The sequence below is a fragment of the Narcine bancroftii genome, chromosome 4, assembly GCF_036971445.1.
Source record: "Narcine bancroftii isolate sNarBan1 chromosome 4, sNarBan1.hap1, whole genome shotgun sequence".
In the NCBI taxonomy this organism is placed as follows: domain Eukaryota; kingdom Metazoa; phylum Chordata; class Chondrichthyes; order Torpediniformes; family Narcinidae; genus Narcine; species Narcine bancroftii.
In genome coordinates, this window is record NC_091472.1 from 76,420,634 (window position 1) to 76,435,296 (window position 14,663).

The following is a 14,663-nucleotide window of genomic DNA, read 5'->3' on the forward strand; positions in this document are numbered from 1 at the left end:
GCTATCCCATTCTTCTACAGTCTTCAACCACTGAAAGAAAATAAACTTGCCCACTCCAGTTTATCCTTCTCTGGTAACATCCTGGGGAAAATCTTCTCTTACACCCATTTCATAATCAGAAAGATGTATAACATGTTGACCTTTCTTACATTGACGATTTGAGAGCAGGAATAAATTTTTTCTGCTTCATTTTTATGGGCCAGTGGTGAGACTGCACCATTTTGGCATTCTTATCTAAGAAAAGATCTTTTGAGAATAGAGAGGTTAGTGAAGATTGTAGATGGTGAAGGAAAGAGTGAGTAAACTGGAACTATACAAGTTTTGAACAATGGAAGGGTATCTCTACAGATCTTTCCAACTTCTTAAAGGGTTGTGAGGTTAAGAAGGTTATTTCCTGTGGCCAAGAAGTGCACAGCAGTAACATGGAAATCTGACTCCCATCTTCTCATGGATAGGTGGTCTTTGGAGATGAATAGCTGCATCCCAATTGAAAAGATCACAGACAATCTCAGGAAGGGATATAACACCTTCCTAAAAAATCTGGCAGCCTTATTTAGAGCATATAGATACCTCACTGGTGCCAATATAGGGTTACGATCACTACTGGTTAGTCAGTAGACCTCTAAAGATTTTAACAATATGGTATTATCATGTGTCCATATGTTTTACTCTATGCACTGACAATGGGATGCTTTTTTTTGTTTCTTTTTCTTTGTTCTTTCTCTGTTTAGGACGTATAGGAAGTGTGGAAGGATGGGTTCTCTTGATATTTTTGGTTTGATTGTTAAATATATTTAAAATGATAAATAAAATATTACCCAAAAAAAGGATATTTCCTCAAAGTGAGGAGTCTAAAACTTGGAAACACAGTTTAAGGGGAAGAAATGTAAGCGGTTTGGGACTGAACCAAGGGCAAATCTTTCAACTCTGAGGGTGGTGAAAGTTTGGAATTCCCTACTGAAAATAGTTTTGGAAGCATAATCATTGAATTCATTCTGAACAGAGATGGATAGAATCATGATCCCAATGTTTGAAAATGGAGCTGTGGTATAAGATCAGTCAAGATCTTAAGATGGAGTGGGCATGAACGACTCAATGAATGATTCTCGCTCTTAATCATAATATTCTTTTGTGAAAATGTTCTGAAAAGTACATTGGTATCATTCAACTCAAATCACTTCGATATGGTTGAGGTTTATTATTCTCTAATCATGCATGGTCATAGTTAAATATCTTGAATAAAAGATTTTGATATACGATGAGTGAGAGGTGGTCTAATATGAGTGTTTATTTTGACAGTCAATAACATCTGCAGACATGGACTTCAACCAGCTGGAAGCCTTCTTAACAGCACAGACGAGGAAACAAAAAGGAATTACATCAGAGCAGGCTGCAGTTTTAACCAAATTTTGGAAAAGTCATAAAGTTAAAATTCGTGAATGCCTTATTAATCAGAGCAAGTGGGAAAACTGCTTGAGAAATTTCAGTTGGAGAGTTGACTTGAAGACTCAGTCCAGACACTTGGATCAAATTAACACACCAGTTGCTCTTGTGGAGTTAGAACTTGGAAAGAATGATCAGGTAAGGATGGAGCTTGCATTATGGATGATGCCACAGGTAATAGTTAACTGAATCTATCATTCATTGCTGGAAATATGTGGTAGAAGTTACTACCTGGGCCTTTATTCTTGCCTTCCCCCTTGCAGATTTTAGAAAGTACAAATTGGAAGAGACCCATAAGCGTATCTAAGGTTTTGCAATTAGGACATATACCCCGGGCCCCACTGTCCTCACCTTGCCCACTCAATATCTGAGCTCACCTGCCCAATATCAGAGTCCCTAGTTGGGCTAGCCCAAAACAGATTCCATTCACTTGAGCTCCTTGAAGCGAACTCTGGGTCAGCATCTCATCGGGAAGCTTCAGGGCCGTTGCAGCATGCAAGCAACACCTGGTAACAGCTCATTGTGGCCCCCGCAGCTGGAACCACTCTGCCAGTGCTAGCGCCATCCCGGGAAATGCAGAGCAGTTCCAACTACTTTCGGGGTGATGGGTATGGAAGATGGCCATTTTGCCGACTGATCCCACATTAAGCCACTGGCACCAATGAGTGGCCCCAAAGACTGGAGCAGCCCGGTGAGGTGCCGGAGGCCATGTGGCCAGCAGGGCGGGCTGTTAGCAGATGGCTGACGGGCTGTCACAGCCCGCCCCAGCCCCCACTGGCCGCCCTATGACAGTACCTCATTGGCTGCTCGTATCATTTGTTGGGCAACATGGTTGGTATGGAGCAGTTTTTTGTGGATTTTTAAAAAACAATTAGGGGTGTCAGTGCTTACCCTAGGGTGCCACTTAACCGAGGCTTTTATTCTTACATTCCCCCTTGCAGACTTTAGGAAGTACAAATTGGAGGAGACCCATAGATGTATCCAAGGTATGGCAACTAGGGCACATACCCTGGGTGCCACTGATGAGACCATATGGCCCCTTGAGCTTACTCCACTATTCAAGCTCAAGATCAATTCAATATCTCAATTTCCCTTTTGTATTTAAAAATTTTCCAAATTTGTTAATATTTTCAACAATGCTTATCAGTATCAAAATATCAAATTACAATAAAATTCTCAGTATCGTATACCTACGGGGATCGTGGATGCCAGATATGCAAATTTTCCAGTTGACTGAGACACACTCTTACAATGTCTAACAAAAATACCTACATTAAGAATAAACAGTTTAAAAGATAAAATGGGAGATTTCAATGTCCGATAGTAAAAGCTTGTCAGTTGTAAGCTATCTTTGAAGGAGCATCTTTATACAGGAAAGTGAGTGTAACAAGTAGGCATTTTGGGAAGATGAATATGATGGAGTGTCTAAACATTGAGACATTTTACAGGCAGAGTTGGAGGATCCCAGATATTGGTTGGAAAATGCAATGATCCTTAATTCTTCCTCTGCTCCTCAACTCTTCCTCTGCTACATTAAAGACTTCATTGGTGCTGCCTTGTGCACCCATATTGAACTTGTCAACTTTATTCACTTTGCTGCTAACTTTCACCCTGACCTCATGTTCACGTGTCCATTTCCGGCACACTCTTTCCTTTCTTGATCTTTTTGTCTCCATGTTGGGAAACAAACTTTCAACAGACACATTCGACAAACCTACCAACTCCCACAACTACCTCAAACACTTCTTCACACCCAATTCCCTGTAGGGATTCTATTCCTTTCTCTCAATTGCTCAGTCTCTATCGCCTCTGTTCCCAAGAAGAGGTCTTCTAAGTCCAGATCATCATAAATGTTGTCCTCCTTCAAAAAATGTGGCTGGCCCTCTACCACCATTAATTGAGCCCTTACCTGCATCACCTCCACTTTCTACAAATCTGCACGTGCCCTCTCCACCCCACGAGCCTCTATATCCAACATAATATCCTCTGCAATTTCTGTCACCCTCAACATGATCCCACAACCAGATGCATCTTTCCCTTTCCTCCCCTACTTCTTCTGTAGGACTGCTCCCTCCATGACTCCTACTAATTCATCCCTTCCCACTAATTGCCCCCTTGGCACCTTCCCCCGAAACTGCAGGATGTGCCATACTTGCACTCACTCTACCTCTCTCACCACCAATTGGGGCCCCAAACCGACCTTTCAAGTGAAGTGTTTCTTCACTTGTGACTCTTCAGCATCATCCTCTGCATCTGGTGCTTCTGTTTTCTACATAGGAGAGACTGGACGCAGACTGAGCATCTTCGCTCTGATGCCATCAATGACAGGGATCACCCCCAGTGGTTAACTATTTCAATTCTGCTCCTCACTCCTGTACCGGCATGACTGACCATGGCCTCATGCACTGCCAAACCAAAGCCACCCATAAATTGGAGGGGCAACACCTGTCAGGACATTCTCCAACCAGGATGGCATCAGAATCAGGATTTATTGTTTTGTGGCAGCATCATGGTGCAAACATACATATTATAAGCTTCTTATGACATTAGTATAAAAAATAAATTAAAATAATAATAACAATAAAAGTGCATGAAAAGTAAGGCAGTGTTTTTGATTCATTGATTATTCAGGAATCTGATGGCAGTGGGGAAGAAGCAGTCCTGGTACCATTGAGTGCTCGTGTTTAGGCTCCTGTACCTTATTCCCGATGGTAGCAGAGTGAAGAGGGCATGGGCTGGGTGGTTGGGCTCTTTCAGGATAGATGCTGCTTTGTGTAGATGTTCTCGATGGAGTGAAGTCTGGTGCCTGTGATGTTTCAGGCCAAGTTAACAAACCTTTAGAGTTTATTCTTGAACTGAGAGTTGGCACCTCCATACCAGACAGTGATGCAACCAACCAGAATGCTCACCACAGTACACCTGGTGTAGTTTACGGGAGTCTTTGGTGACATACTAAATCTCAGACACCTCAGAAAGTATAACTGCTGATGAGCCTTCTTTGTGATTTTAACATCATGGAGATGTTGACACCTAGGAATTTGAAGTTCTTGACCCTCTGCACAACTGAGGGAGCCCCGGATGAGGACTGGGTTGTGTTTCCGGACTTCCTCCTGAAGATCACAATCATCTCCTTGGTTTTGCTGACGTTCAGTGCAAGGTTGTTGTCGTTACACCATTCAACGAGCTGATCTATCTCCCTCCTGTACACTTTGTCATTGCAGTTTGTGATTCTGCCGACAGCTGTGGTGTCATCGGCAAACTTGGAGATGGCATTGGAATTGTGTCTGGCCACACAGTTATGGGTGTATAATGAGTAGAGCAGTGGGCAAAGCACACATCCTTGGGGTGCGTCTGTGTTGATAGTCAATGAGGGGGAGACGTTTCCAATTCATAATGACAGTGGTCTTCTGATGAGAAAGTCAAGGATCCTGTTGCAGAGTAGGGTACAGAGGCCTAAAGTTTGTAGCTTCTTGACCAGCAGTGAGGGAATAATGGTATTGAAGGCTGAGTCTATGAAGAGCAGCCGTATATATAAATTGCTGTTTTCGAGGTGATCCGGAGCTAGTGTGGAGAGCCAGTGATATTGCATCGATTGAGATGATAGGCGAATTGTAGTGGGTCCAAATATTTACTTTGGTATGTGTTAATTCTGGTCATGACCAACCTCTTGAAGCATTTCATCACAGTAGAAGTTAATGCCACTGGACGTAGTCATTGAGACAGCCCACACTACTCTTCTTAGGTACTGGGATGATTGATGCCTTTTTGAAGCTGGTGGGAACCTCTGACTGGTGCATTGAGAGGTTGAAAATGAATATCTCTGCACAGATTTCAATTCCAAATCTGTCCAATGAAGGTATTCAGGTTTGTCAGAATAATGTACCCAGGAAATCATATATCAAATATTAAATGCCCAACAATAAAATCTATGATTAGGTAAAACTATACCACAATCTTTCTTTAATTGCTGCAAATGAAATTTACTCAACCTTATCCTTATTATTCCATATATAAGAAGAAAGTTTAGAGTCAATATTGTTGAAAAATGATTTAGGAATAAAAACTGGAACTGCTTGAAATATATATAAAAAAAGGTAAAATTATCTTTATTTATTTAAATTTTTTTAGACCATACATGTAGGCAAATACAAAATTTAAAAATATGAATACATAAGTAGACAAATTTATCCTTCATGATGGTTGTAACCCAAACTATCTAACCCCACCCCCACCCACCCAAAAGACCCTAAAAAAAAATGTGAAAAGAGAAGAAAGAAATGGTGGAAAAATAAGAAAGTTTGCTGGAAAGCGCCATTCATTCCAAGGATTTCAATTCATTATTTAACGAGTCATCTTCTTATGAAAAAGTTAACTGGAAGAAACTCACCTGAAGGTTTACAGAAATGTGTCATAATTATTTCTCAATTTTAAGTAATTTTCTCAAGGGGAACAGTTATGCATTTCTGCATTCCAGTGTGCCATACCTAGATGGGAGTCAGACTTCCAAGTAACTGCAATATACTTTCTGGCTTCTGCCAATGTAACTTTAACAAATTCAACTTGATATCTGGATAATTTCAACTTTGGTCTTATCCCCATTACATTTCCCAGTAAAAACAATTTTGGGTTTTGTGGAAATAATCTGTTCTTAAAACAAATTCCTAAATCCACCCAAAAGGTCTCACTTTAGAACATGACCAAGTCAAGTGTAAGGAAGTTCTCATCCCCTCACCACATCTAAAACATTTATCTGATAAGCCTGACTTTAACATATTTAATTTCTGTGGCATGAGATATAACTGATGCAAAAGAATTGTGTTGTACTAATCTATCCCTTACATTTATTATATTTGTCATACTGTGCTTGCATGAATTAGACCATTGCTCATCATTACTTATGTTTGAGGCTGATTCCCATCTCTGTCTAGACTTATGAACCCCCTGTTTAGGGGCTCGCGTTTGAAGTAAGAAATACATTGCCAAAGTGAATTTCTTTGTGTTTCCCTTTTGAATCAGAGTCTCCACATCACTACAGTTTGATTAAAAGCATAGTTGGTCCCAATTTTCCCCTTATGTATGCTCTCCATTGAAAATAGCAGAAAATTGTTGTTAAGGATTCCATATTTATTTTTTAATTGTTCAAATGATGAGTTGCCTTGATCATAGCAATCCTCAATACATCTGATCCCTTTAGGAGACCAAGTCTCTAAAATGTAATTACCCATTGTAAAAGGGATAAGCCTGTTTTGAATCAGGGATGCGTTAGGAAATCTCATAATTTATTTTATACCTAATCCTAATTATATGTTAACAAGTGGGCTTCTTTTTCACCAGATATTAATTTTGCTTCCCATTTATGTATAAAAATTTCTACTATTCTCTCCCTTACTTTTTCTAGTCCACAAAAAAAAGGAAGTAAGAAATCTCATGTGGGCCACTCAGTAATTTTTAAATTTGGGAGCCGTGAACCTCTCAAATCATATTTTGATGTTAATTTTTCTATGGAGACTCTGGACATCGTACCCTCCTGAAGGAATTTTCTGACTTTTATTTAATTCCTGGAAAAAAAACTATTAGTTAATGTAATGGGCAATGTTTGAAATAGGTACTGAACTCTTGGAAATGTATTCATTATGACACAATTAACTCTTCCAACTAATGTTATTGGTAAAACTGTCCACCTGTTCAAGTCTTCTTCAACCTTTTTAAGCAAAGGTGAGTAATTTATATAAATTCTTTAAATTATTATCTGGACAAATTCCTAAATATTTTATCCCATTTAACAGCCACTTAAATTAGCTGTCTCTTTGGCACAGAGTATAATCCCCTTCTGTAAGTGGCATAATTTCACTCTTATTCAAATTTATTTTGTAACCTGATTCTTTTCCATAATCTTCTAGTTTCACATACAGTTTCTGTAACAAAATTACTGGCTCTGTCAAATATATTTTGCTGAATTGCTTCTGCAAGCAGTTCTATAGCTAGAATGAAAAGAGCTGGAGATAGCAAGCATCCTTGTCTACTAGATATTGTCAACTGGAATGGTGCAGACTTGTCCATTTGTCACTACTTTAGCTTTAGGATCATTGTACAGTGCCTTCAGCCAATTTATAAAAATTTGCCCCAATCCAAATCTTTCCAGTACTTTAAATAGAAAGTCCCATTCCAGTCTATCAACTGCATTTTCTGCATCCAAGGCCACAGCTGCACTCAGATCACCTCTCTTGTGCCAGATAATTTTCTAAGCGATGTTCTTACATTATCAGCAGATTGTCTCTTTTTCACAAAGCCTGTTTGGTCCATATTTATTAATTTTGCTAATCTATTTGCCAAGGCTTAGGCAATGATCTCGTAACCTGAATTTAATAGTGTAAGGTCTATAAGATGATGGCTTTAATGGATCTCTATCTTTTTTTTGGTATGAGTGTAATTATTGCCTTTGAGAATTATTCTGGGAGGGTATGTGTTTCTGAAGTCTAATCTAACACCTCAATAAAAAGAGGAATCAGGATATCTTTAAATTCTTTATAAAATTTGGGAGTAGGGGAAACTATCCTCTCCTGGAGATTTATTGATTTGCAAAGAACCCAGCACCTCCTTCACCTCCATATGGGTAAAGGGGGCATTAAGTTCTTCCTGTTCTTCCAGGTTTAACTTTGGAAGCCTAATTTGTGAGAGAAATTCTTCTATCTTATTAACGTCTCCTTGAGATTCTGATTGGTATAACTTGGAATAAAATTGCCTAAAAGTTTCATTTATTTCTTGAAGCTTGTCACTGGTCGTATTTACATCTGTTTTTATTGCATTGATCATTCATGAGACCTGTTCTGCTTTCAACTGCCAAGAAAGTACTTTATGGGCTTCACCTAGTTCATAATACCTATGTTTTGTTCTTGTTATTGCTTTTTCTATTCTACTTGTTTACATGTGTTATACTGAAGTTTATTTTATTAATAAGCTGTCTAAGATTATTAAATAATTTGAAAGTCCTTTTACAAAAAAGTATTTCTCTTTACAGTTGCTCCACCTCTCTTGTATATTCCTTTTTATATGTGTTACACTGGTTTATTTTATTAATAAGCTGTCTAAGATTATTAAATCATTTGAAAGTCCTTTTCCAAAAAAGTATTTCTCTTTACAGTTGCTCCACCTCTCTTGTATATTCCTTTTTGATCTTAGGAGTATAGCTTATAATTTGTCCTCTTAAATATGCTTTCAGAGTGTTCCATATAATAAATTTATCTGTGGTTGAATTGCAGTTGGTCTCACAAAATATCTGAATTTGTCTCCTAATAAAATCACAAGTCTGATTTTAGCAGCAAAGATTTAAGATGCTCTCTATAGATTGATTTATATTTAAAAAAATCTCTGACATCATTATAGTCAAATGATCTGATAAAATTCTTGCTTTATATTATCACCCTGTAATCGGCTGATTTCAAAAATAAATCTATCCTAGAATAGGAATCGTGACTATTTGAATAAAAAGAATAATCTCTTTCTCTTGGCTGAATCCTTCTCCAGGCATCCATCAAGTTCAGCTTTCTCATTATTCTCTGTGGCTTTTGCCACTTTTGCCCTTATCTCTGCCCTTGTTGATCTATCTAGAATTAGGTCCAGACAAAAATTGAAATCCCCACTAAAATATTTTCATAGCCATCTGCCAAATTAAGAAATGTTTCGTGGATGAATTTCTCATCATCAACATTTGGCGCATAAGGGTCCAGGTTTCGGAATATATTTGACAGTGCACTATTTCTACCTATCTGCTGGATCTATTACTATGAACTATACTCTAACTGGAAGGTTTTTCCACATCAAGATCACCATTCCTCTTGCTTTTGTATTGAACGAGGAGGCAAATACATGGCTAATCCAGTCCCTTTTTAGTTGTGATGCTCTTTTTCAACTAAATGAGTTTCTTGTTGGAAAGCTAGATCAACTCCTTTTTTATAAACGTGCTGACACTCTTTCTCTTCACTGTTCTGTAATGGAGAGGCAGCGTCCACCACTGCTGTGCTTCTATTTGAGGACACACTACCTGCCAATCAAGGTCAGAAACTCACCCCAAGCCAGCAAGATGACCTTCACGATTGGCCCAGGTGATTCACCTCAGTTCACCCCTGCTGAGCCCCTGCACTTGGCCTTGAGCCATTGGACACAGCCACCAATGGGGCCCATAATAGCCATACGATTGCCCTCCCCCCCAGCGTTGCCCCCAGAACCATAAAAGGACCATGTGCTCCTTTGTTCTGTCTCTTTGGACTCCTCGTGGATCGTGAGTATCACCTTTCATACTGGGTTGGGGTGAGTCCTGAAGCTAAGTAGCAAGAGCCATGCCCATACTGACCAAGGGGTGGGGGCACATACGTTCGCCTAGAGTGTGTGCGTTGAATGTGTCTGTTACTGTAACTCTGCTAGTTTTGTCGGTTATCCCTTGTTGCTCCGAAGTGTATATTTTTCCCCCTGCGTACTCTGTGTGTGTGTGTGTGTGTGTGTGTGTTTGTGTTTAAAGGTCTATTTGATAAACCAACCCCACTGCTTCCTCTTTTATTCCCGAAATAAAAGTTCATTTTGTACCCTCCACCTCGGACCTCCACGAACCCAAACAACATGCTCCATTCTAACCAATAACATTAAGACTTAACTGTATTATTCATCTCTATAAAAGCTCATTATACTCTCTTTATGCTCCCCCTTCCCCTCTCTCCATGTGCCTTCTCTAAAAAGTTGCTTATTCTTTTTCTTCTGTGGTGAGATGCACACCCTCTTGCAAATCAAGTAGGAAAATAAAAGAATATAGTTAAAATAAACTTAATGTAATGTATACTGTCTCTATAATAATTAAGCAAACCATCCCATTCCCCCCCCCCCCCAGCATTGTTAATAGAGTGTACAATGCTACCCCCCTCCATTTTATGGCAAAAGCACAGGTTCCCTAGACCTCCGCCCCACGCTGGAAAATTCTCCATATGACAATTATTCAATCTTTTTATATAGGAGTAATATCCAAATAAAACAGAAAAATACAAAGTTGTCATGAATTAATCACTCCACTGGTTTAACATTCTGGAATATTTCCACAAACTCTGCTGCAAATTTAAAGTCTGAAAAAAAAATTATTTCCACAACCCAGGAGAATGATTTGCAAAGTTGCTGGATGTCTTAAGCACAAACTTGTTGCCTTTCTACTAGAGAGATTTTCTAACCGGATTGAATTCTTATCTTCGGTTCAACAGTGCCACACTTGTATCTGGATAGAAGGATATTTTATTTCCTTCATATTCCAGCAGACTCCTCTCTCTATTGCTCCTTTCACCGCTGAAGCCAGTACCTTTTCCCTTTCTTGATGCTTTAAGCATTTAATCAATATAGAACGAGGTTTTTGATTTGGTGATGGTCATGGTATAAGGGAGCTATGTGTCCATTCAATTTCAATATTTTGTCCAACCTTTTTTGCTCCCAGCATTCTAGGTATCCATTCTTGGAAGAAATGAATAGGTTCTGGACCTTCTGTGATTTCTTTTAAGTCCAACAATCTTGATATTCTTCTACTAAAAATGTTATAGTGCATCCAATTTTCCCCACATTTTGTTCCTTTCAGCCTACGCTTCCATTTCATGCTCTACTTTTTACACTCTTTCTTTTACATCTTCCATTCCATCTTTTGCAGTCTTAACTCTTGCATCCAAGTAACCCATGGCAATTTGAATATTGTTCACATCAAGATACTGTTTTTTTTTTAATTTGAAATTCTCAGTTCTCTCACTTCTCTCATTACATCTTCTAGGGTACACTTTGTCCTCTCTGAGCCTTTTGGCTGATTACCTTTATCAAACAATTGAGCTTTCTTCCGTGTAGCTTGTTGTTCTCTTCCTCTGCACTGTTATTGCTGTCCAGTGAGTGTTACAACTTCATCCTCCTTATCCATGTCCTGTTGAAGCGGCTGGAAATTGTTTGTACTATCAAAAGCACTAACTGTGCAGGCAGTGGAGATGTACCTCCAGTTGCACCAACAGGAGAGCTACTCACTCAAGGGGTGGATCACATCAAGGTGGATGACTCTTTAGCCCCAAACCAGGTCCATTTCAAAATGTAGTAGAAAAGCAGGAAGGAAATTGTTAGTGTCTTGACATGTTTACCTTATTACTGAGGACAAGAGAAGTTCTGGAGAATTTGAGTATGCAAAATGTGGTGCCATTGTTTTAAAAGGGCTGTAAGGATGATTGATGCAACTTGCAGACCTGTTAGCCTGGTTTCAGTGGTAGAGAAACTGCTGGAGGGGATTATAAGAGATGGAATCTATTTAGATAACCAGGAAAAATTCAAATAGAAATATATTTAGATGGCCAGGAAAAATTCAAATTAGAAATGTATTTAGATGGCCAGGAAAAATTAGGGAGAGCCAGTGGAGAATTTTTCCATGGAAATCGTGTATCACAAACTTGAGAGATTTTATTTGAAGAGGTAACAAAGAGAGTAGATAAGGGGATGGCAGTTGGATTTTTGTAGGGGGTTTGATTAAGTTCGCATATGGTAGGTTAGTATGGAAGGTTGGGGCATGGGATTGGAGGCCAATTGGATAAAAATTGGCCCAGTGATGGGAGTCAGAGAGTGGTTGTGGAGGGCAATTTTTCATACTGGAGGACTGTGACCAGTGGAATGGCTCAGGGCTCTGTGACAGGACCCTTGGGTTTTGTAAAATATTTTAATAGTTTGGACAAAGATGCGTATGGAAAAGTGAATAAGTTTGCTGATGTCCATAAAATACCTGAATGTGCTACAAGACAGAGCAAAGAAAGTTACCCAAGTTTGCAATTGGATTTAGATGAAATGGGGAATTTGACAAAGAAATGGCAGATGCATTTCAACTCGGAGAAGTGAGAAGTGCTGTATTTGAATAAATCAAACTAGGCCAGGACTTGCTCTGGCCAGGGCAGAACCCTAAAGAGTGTTATGGAGCAGAAGAATTTTGGGGTGCAGGTGCATAACTCTTCAAAGATGGCCACATATGTAGATAGATCCTTGTAAAGGGCTTTTGAGACTTTCTTCATCAGTTGGGGAATTGAATACAAGAGTTCAGACTTCATGTTGAAGATATACAAGACTACACTACAAGGCTACACTTGGAATATGTGTTGTTTTGGTGGCCGATAAAAAGAAAGGATATAAAGTTGGACAGGGTACAAAAGAGGTTGTTAACAGGATTAGGAAAATTGAGTTATGAGAGATTGGAGAAACAAAGCCTGTTTTCCTTGGAGTGTAGGATGGAGCTAAATATTGAGGTTTCCAAATAATGGGGGCAGAGATAAGGTGACATTGTTTCTTGGAGTAGGAGAATCTAAGATGAGAGGGCATAACCATAAGATGAGGGGGTGCAATTTATCAGGACATGAGGGGACAGTTTTTTCACTCAGTGGTGGGCATGTGAAATGAGCAGCCAAAGTGGTGGAGGCAGATATATTAGCTTACTTTTTAAAAAAAATACTTGGGTATGGGCAGAATACAGGCAAATGGTTCTAAAGCAAGAAGGTGCTTTGGTTTGGCATGGTCAAGTTGGGCCGGTGGGCCTGGTTCTATGATGTAGAACTCTGACTCTAAAGTTATCCCACCAAACCAATTTTTCCTTTTCATTTCCATTTCCTCATCACAGTGTTCTTAAAATGAAATAAAGGATTGAGGGTTAAATAATTTTACTCATTAGTGAGAGAGTTTGAGTGATTTTCCCAATATTTTAAAATAATTGCAATAAATAAGAGAAGATGGATTTTTAAAAGTTTGTGTTGTGGCCAGGTGGTTCCTCAAAACTGACATTTTAACAAATCATTGCTTCGTGTACCTAGTGGTATTTTGGTTGATACTATTGAGAGAATTGCTCCAAAACAAACTACAGGAAAAGAAAATCAGAAATCACAAGGAGCATGAAGGTCTAACCTTGCTCTAATTTCAGAATTGACTTTTGTACTTGTGGGATGGGAACTTTTCAGTTTTGATTACCCTTTTGCATGGTTTCATTCAATAACATGATATTGTGCAAACAAGTTAGAGTCCCAGTGATTTTTGCACAGTTTGTTTCCATAGGCCAATAAATATTTTGAGTTCTGACATTATAACATTGGTTGCAAAATACCTATTCACCATGACATCATATTTCTGTTTAGCACCATGCCTTTAGTGGCATCATCTTTTGAACAAATCCTAGAATTAAAACAAAGGCATTACAGTTAGCGCAACGCTATCAGAATGAGTGGTTAATTTTTATATTTAAGAAAAATGTGAGTGGGTATATGGATTGGGGATGGGGTGGGGTATTATGGAAGGTTATGTTCCAGGTGGAGGTCAGCGCAATGAAGCAGAAAAATAGTTTGGCATGGACGAGATGGGTTGAAGAACCTGTTTCTGTGCTGTCGTATTCAGAAGTTCTGTGGAATATTTAGTTTTGCACAATCTGAGTATTTTAACTTTTTCCATTCAGGTAGATTGAATAGCAGTTGTAATATTGAAAAGGAACTGTTGTAATTCCAGAATAAAATGTGAATGGCAATGCATTTGAAATTGGATGGGTGTCTGAAGTGAATACATTTTCTCTCCACTGATTATGATAAACATATATATAAAAAAATAAACTGCATGTGTGGAAAATATTCATCAGGTCAAATAGGTTTCTCTGGAGACAAAAATGGTTAACGTTTCAGGTCAGTCACCATTCTCCAAAATTGGAGAAGTTCATCAGTTCAAAGCTCAATGACCTATTTCTCTGTTGTGTTAACTATTCCCCTCCTCACATGATGCTACTTAATTTCCCATAAATTCCGGTTTAATTTCTTTTTATCTCACGCAATTAAAACATTTTCTCCATTTCCAGCTTGGCTGGTTATTGCAGAAACTTGAAAATATGCAAAACAGATCACCTGATCTTACAGAAGGTATTCGTTGGCATTGGGAATTCAGCATCGCCATATCCAGCTTGCTTTGTTACTCTGGTTTGCAGTTTGTTAGAAAAGCCATTGAAAGACATTTCTGATATTCTTTTAGCATGGCAATTTTGGCCATAATTTACTTTTATTTGGCTTGGAGTAATTTCTTCAACAAAACCAAAGAAAATGGAATCTCTCTTTGATTTGTTTCACAAAATGAAACAATCAATTGTGTTGTCAAAATTTGTAGAGGGTTTTATTGACAACCAGCTTCATCTTATTAATAATTTGTGACTCCCAATC

The 14,663-nt window shown here is 38.7% G+C and overlaps 1 protein-coding gene across 4 annotated transcripts in view; it reads left to right on the top strand.

Annotated features, from left to right (window-relative positions):
* commd1 (copper metabolism (Murr1) domain containing 1) overlaps nucleotides 1-14,663 on the top strand; it is a 158,163-nt gene that overhangs the window by 89,145 nt on the left and 54,355 nt on the right. For all 4 annotated transcript variants that reach the window (XM_069931668.1, XM_069931667.1, XM_069931670.1 and 1 more), the window contains exon 2: nucleotides 1,300-1,581. In XM_069931668.1, coding sequence (XP_069787769.1) covers nucleotides 1,300-1,581 — 282 coding nt within the window. The remainder of the gene's footprint in view (nucleotides 1-1,299; nucleotides 1,582-14,663) is intronic.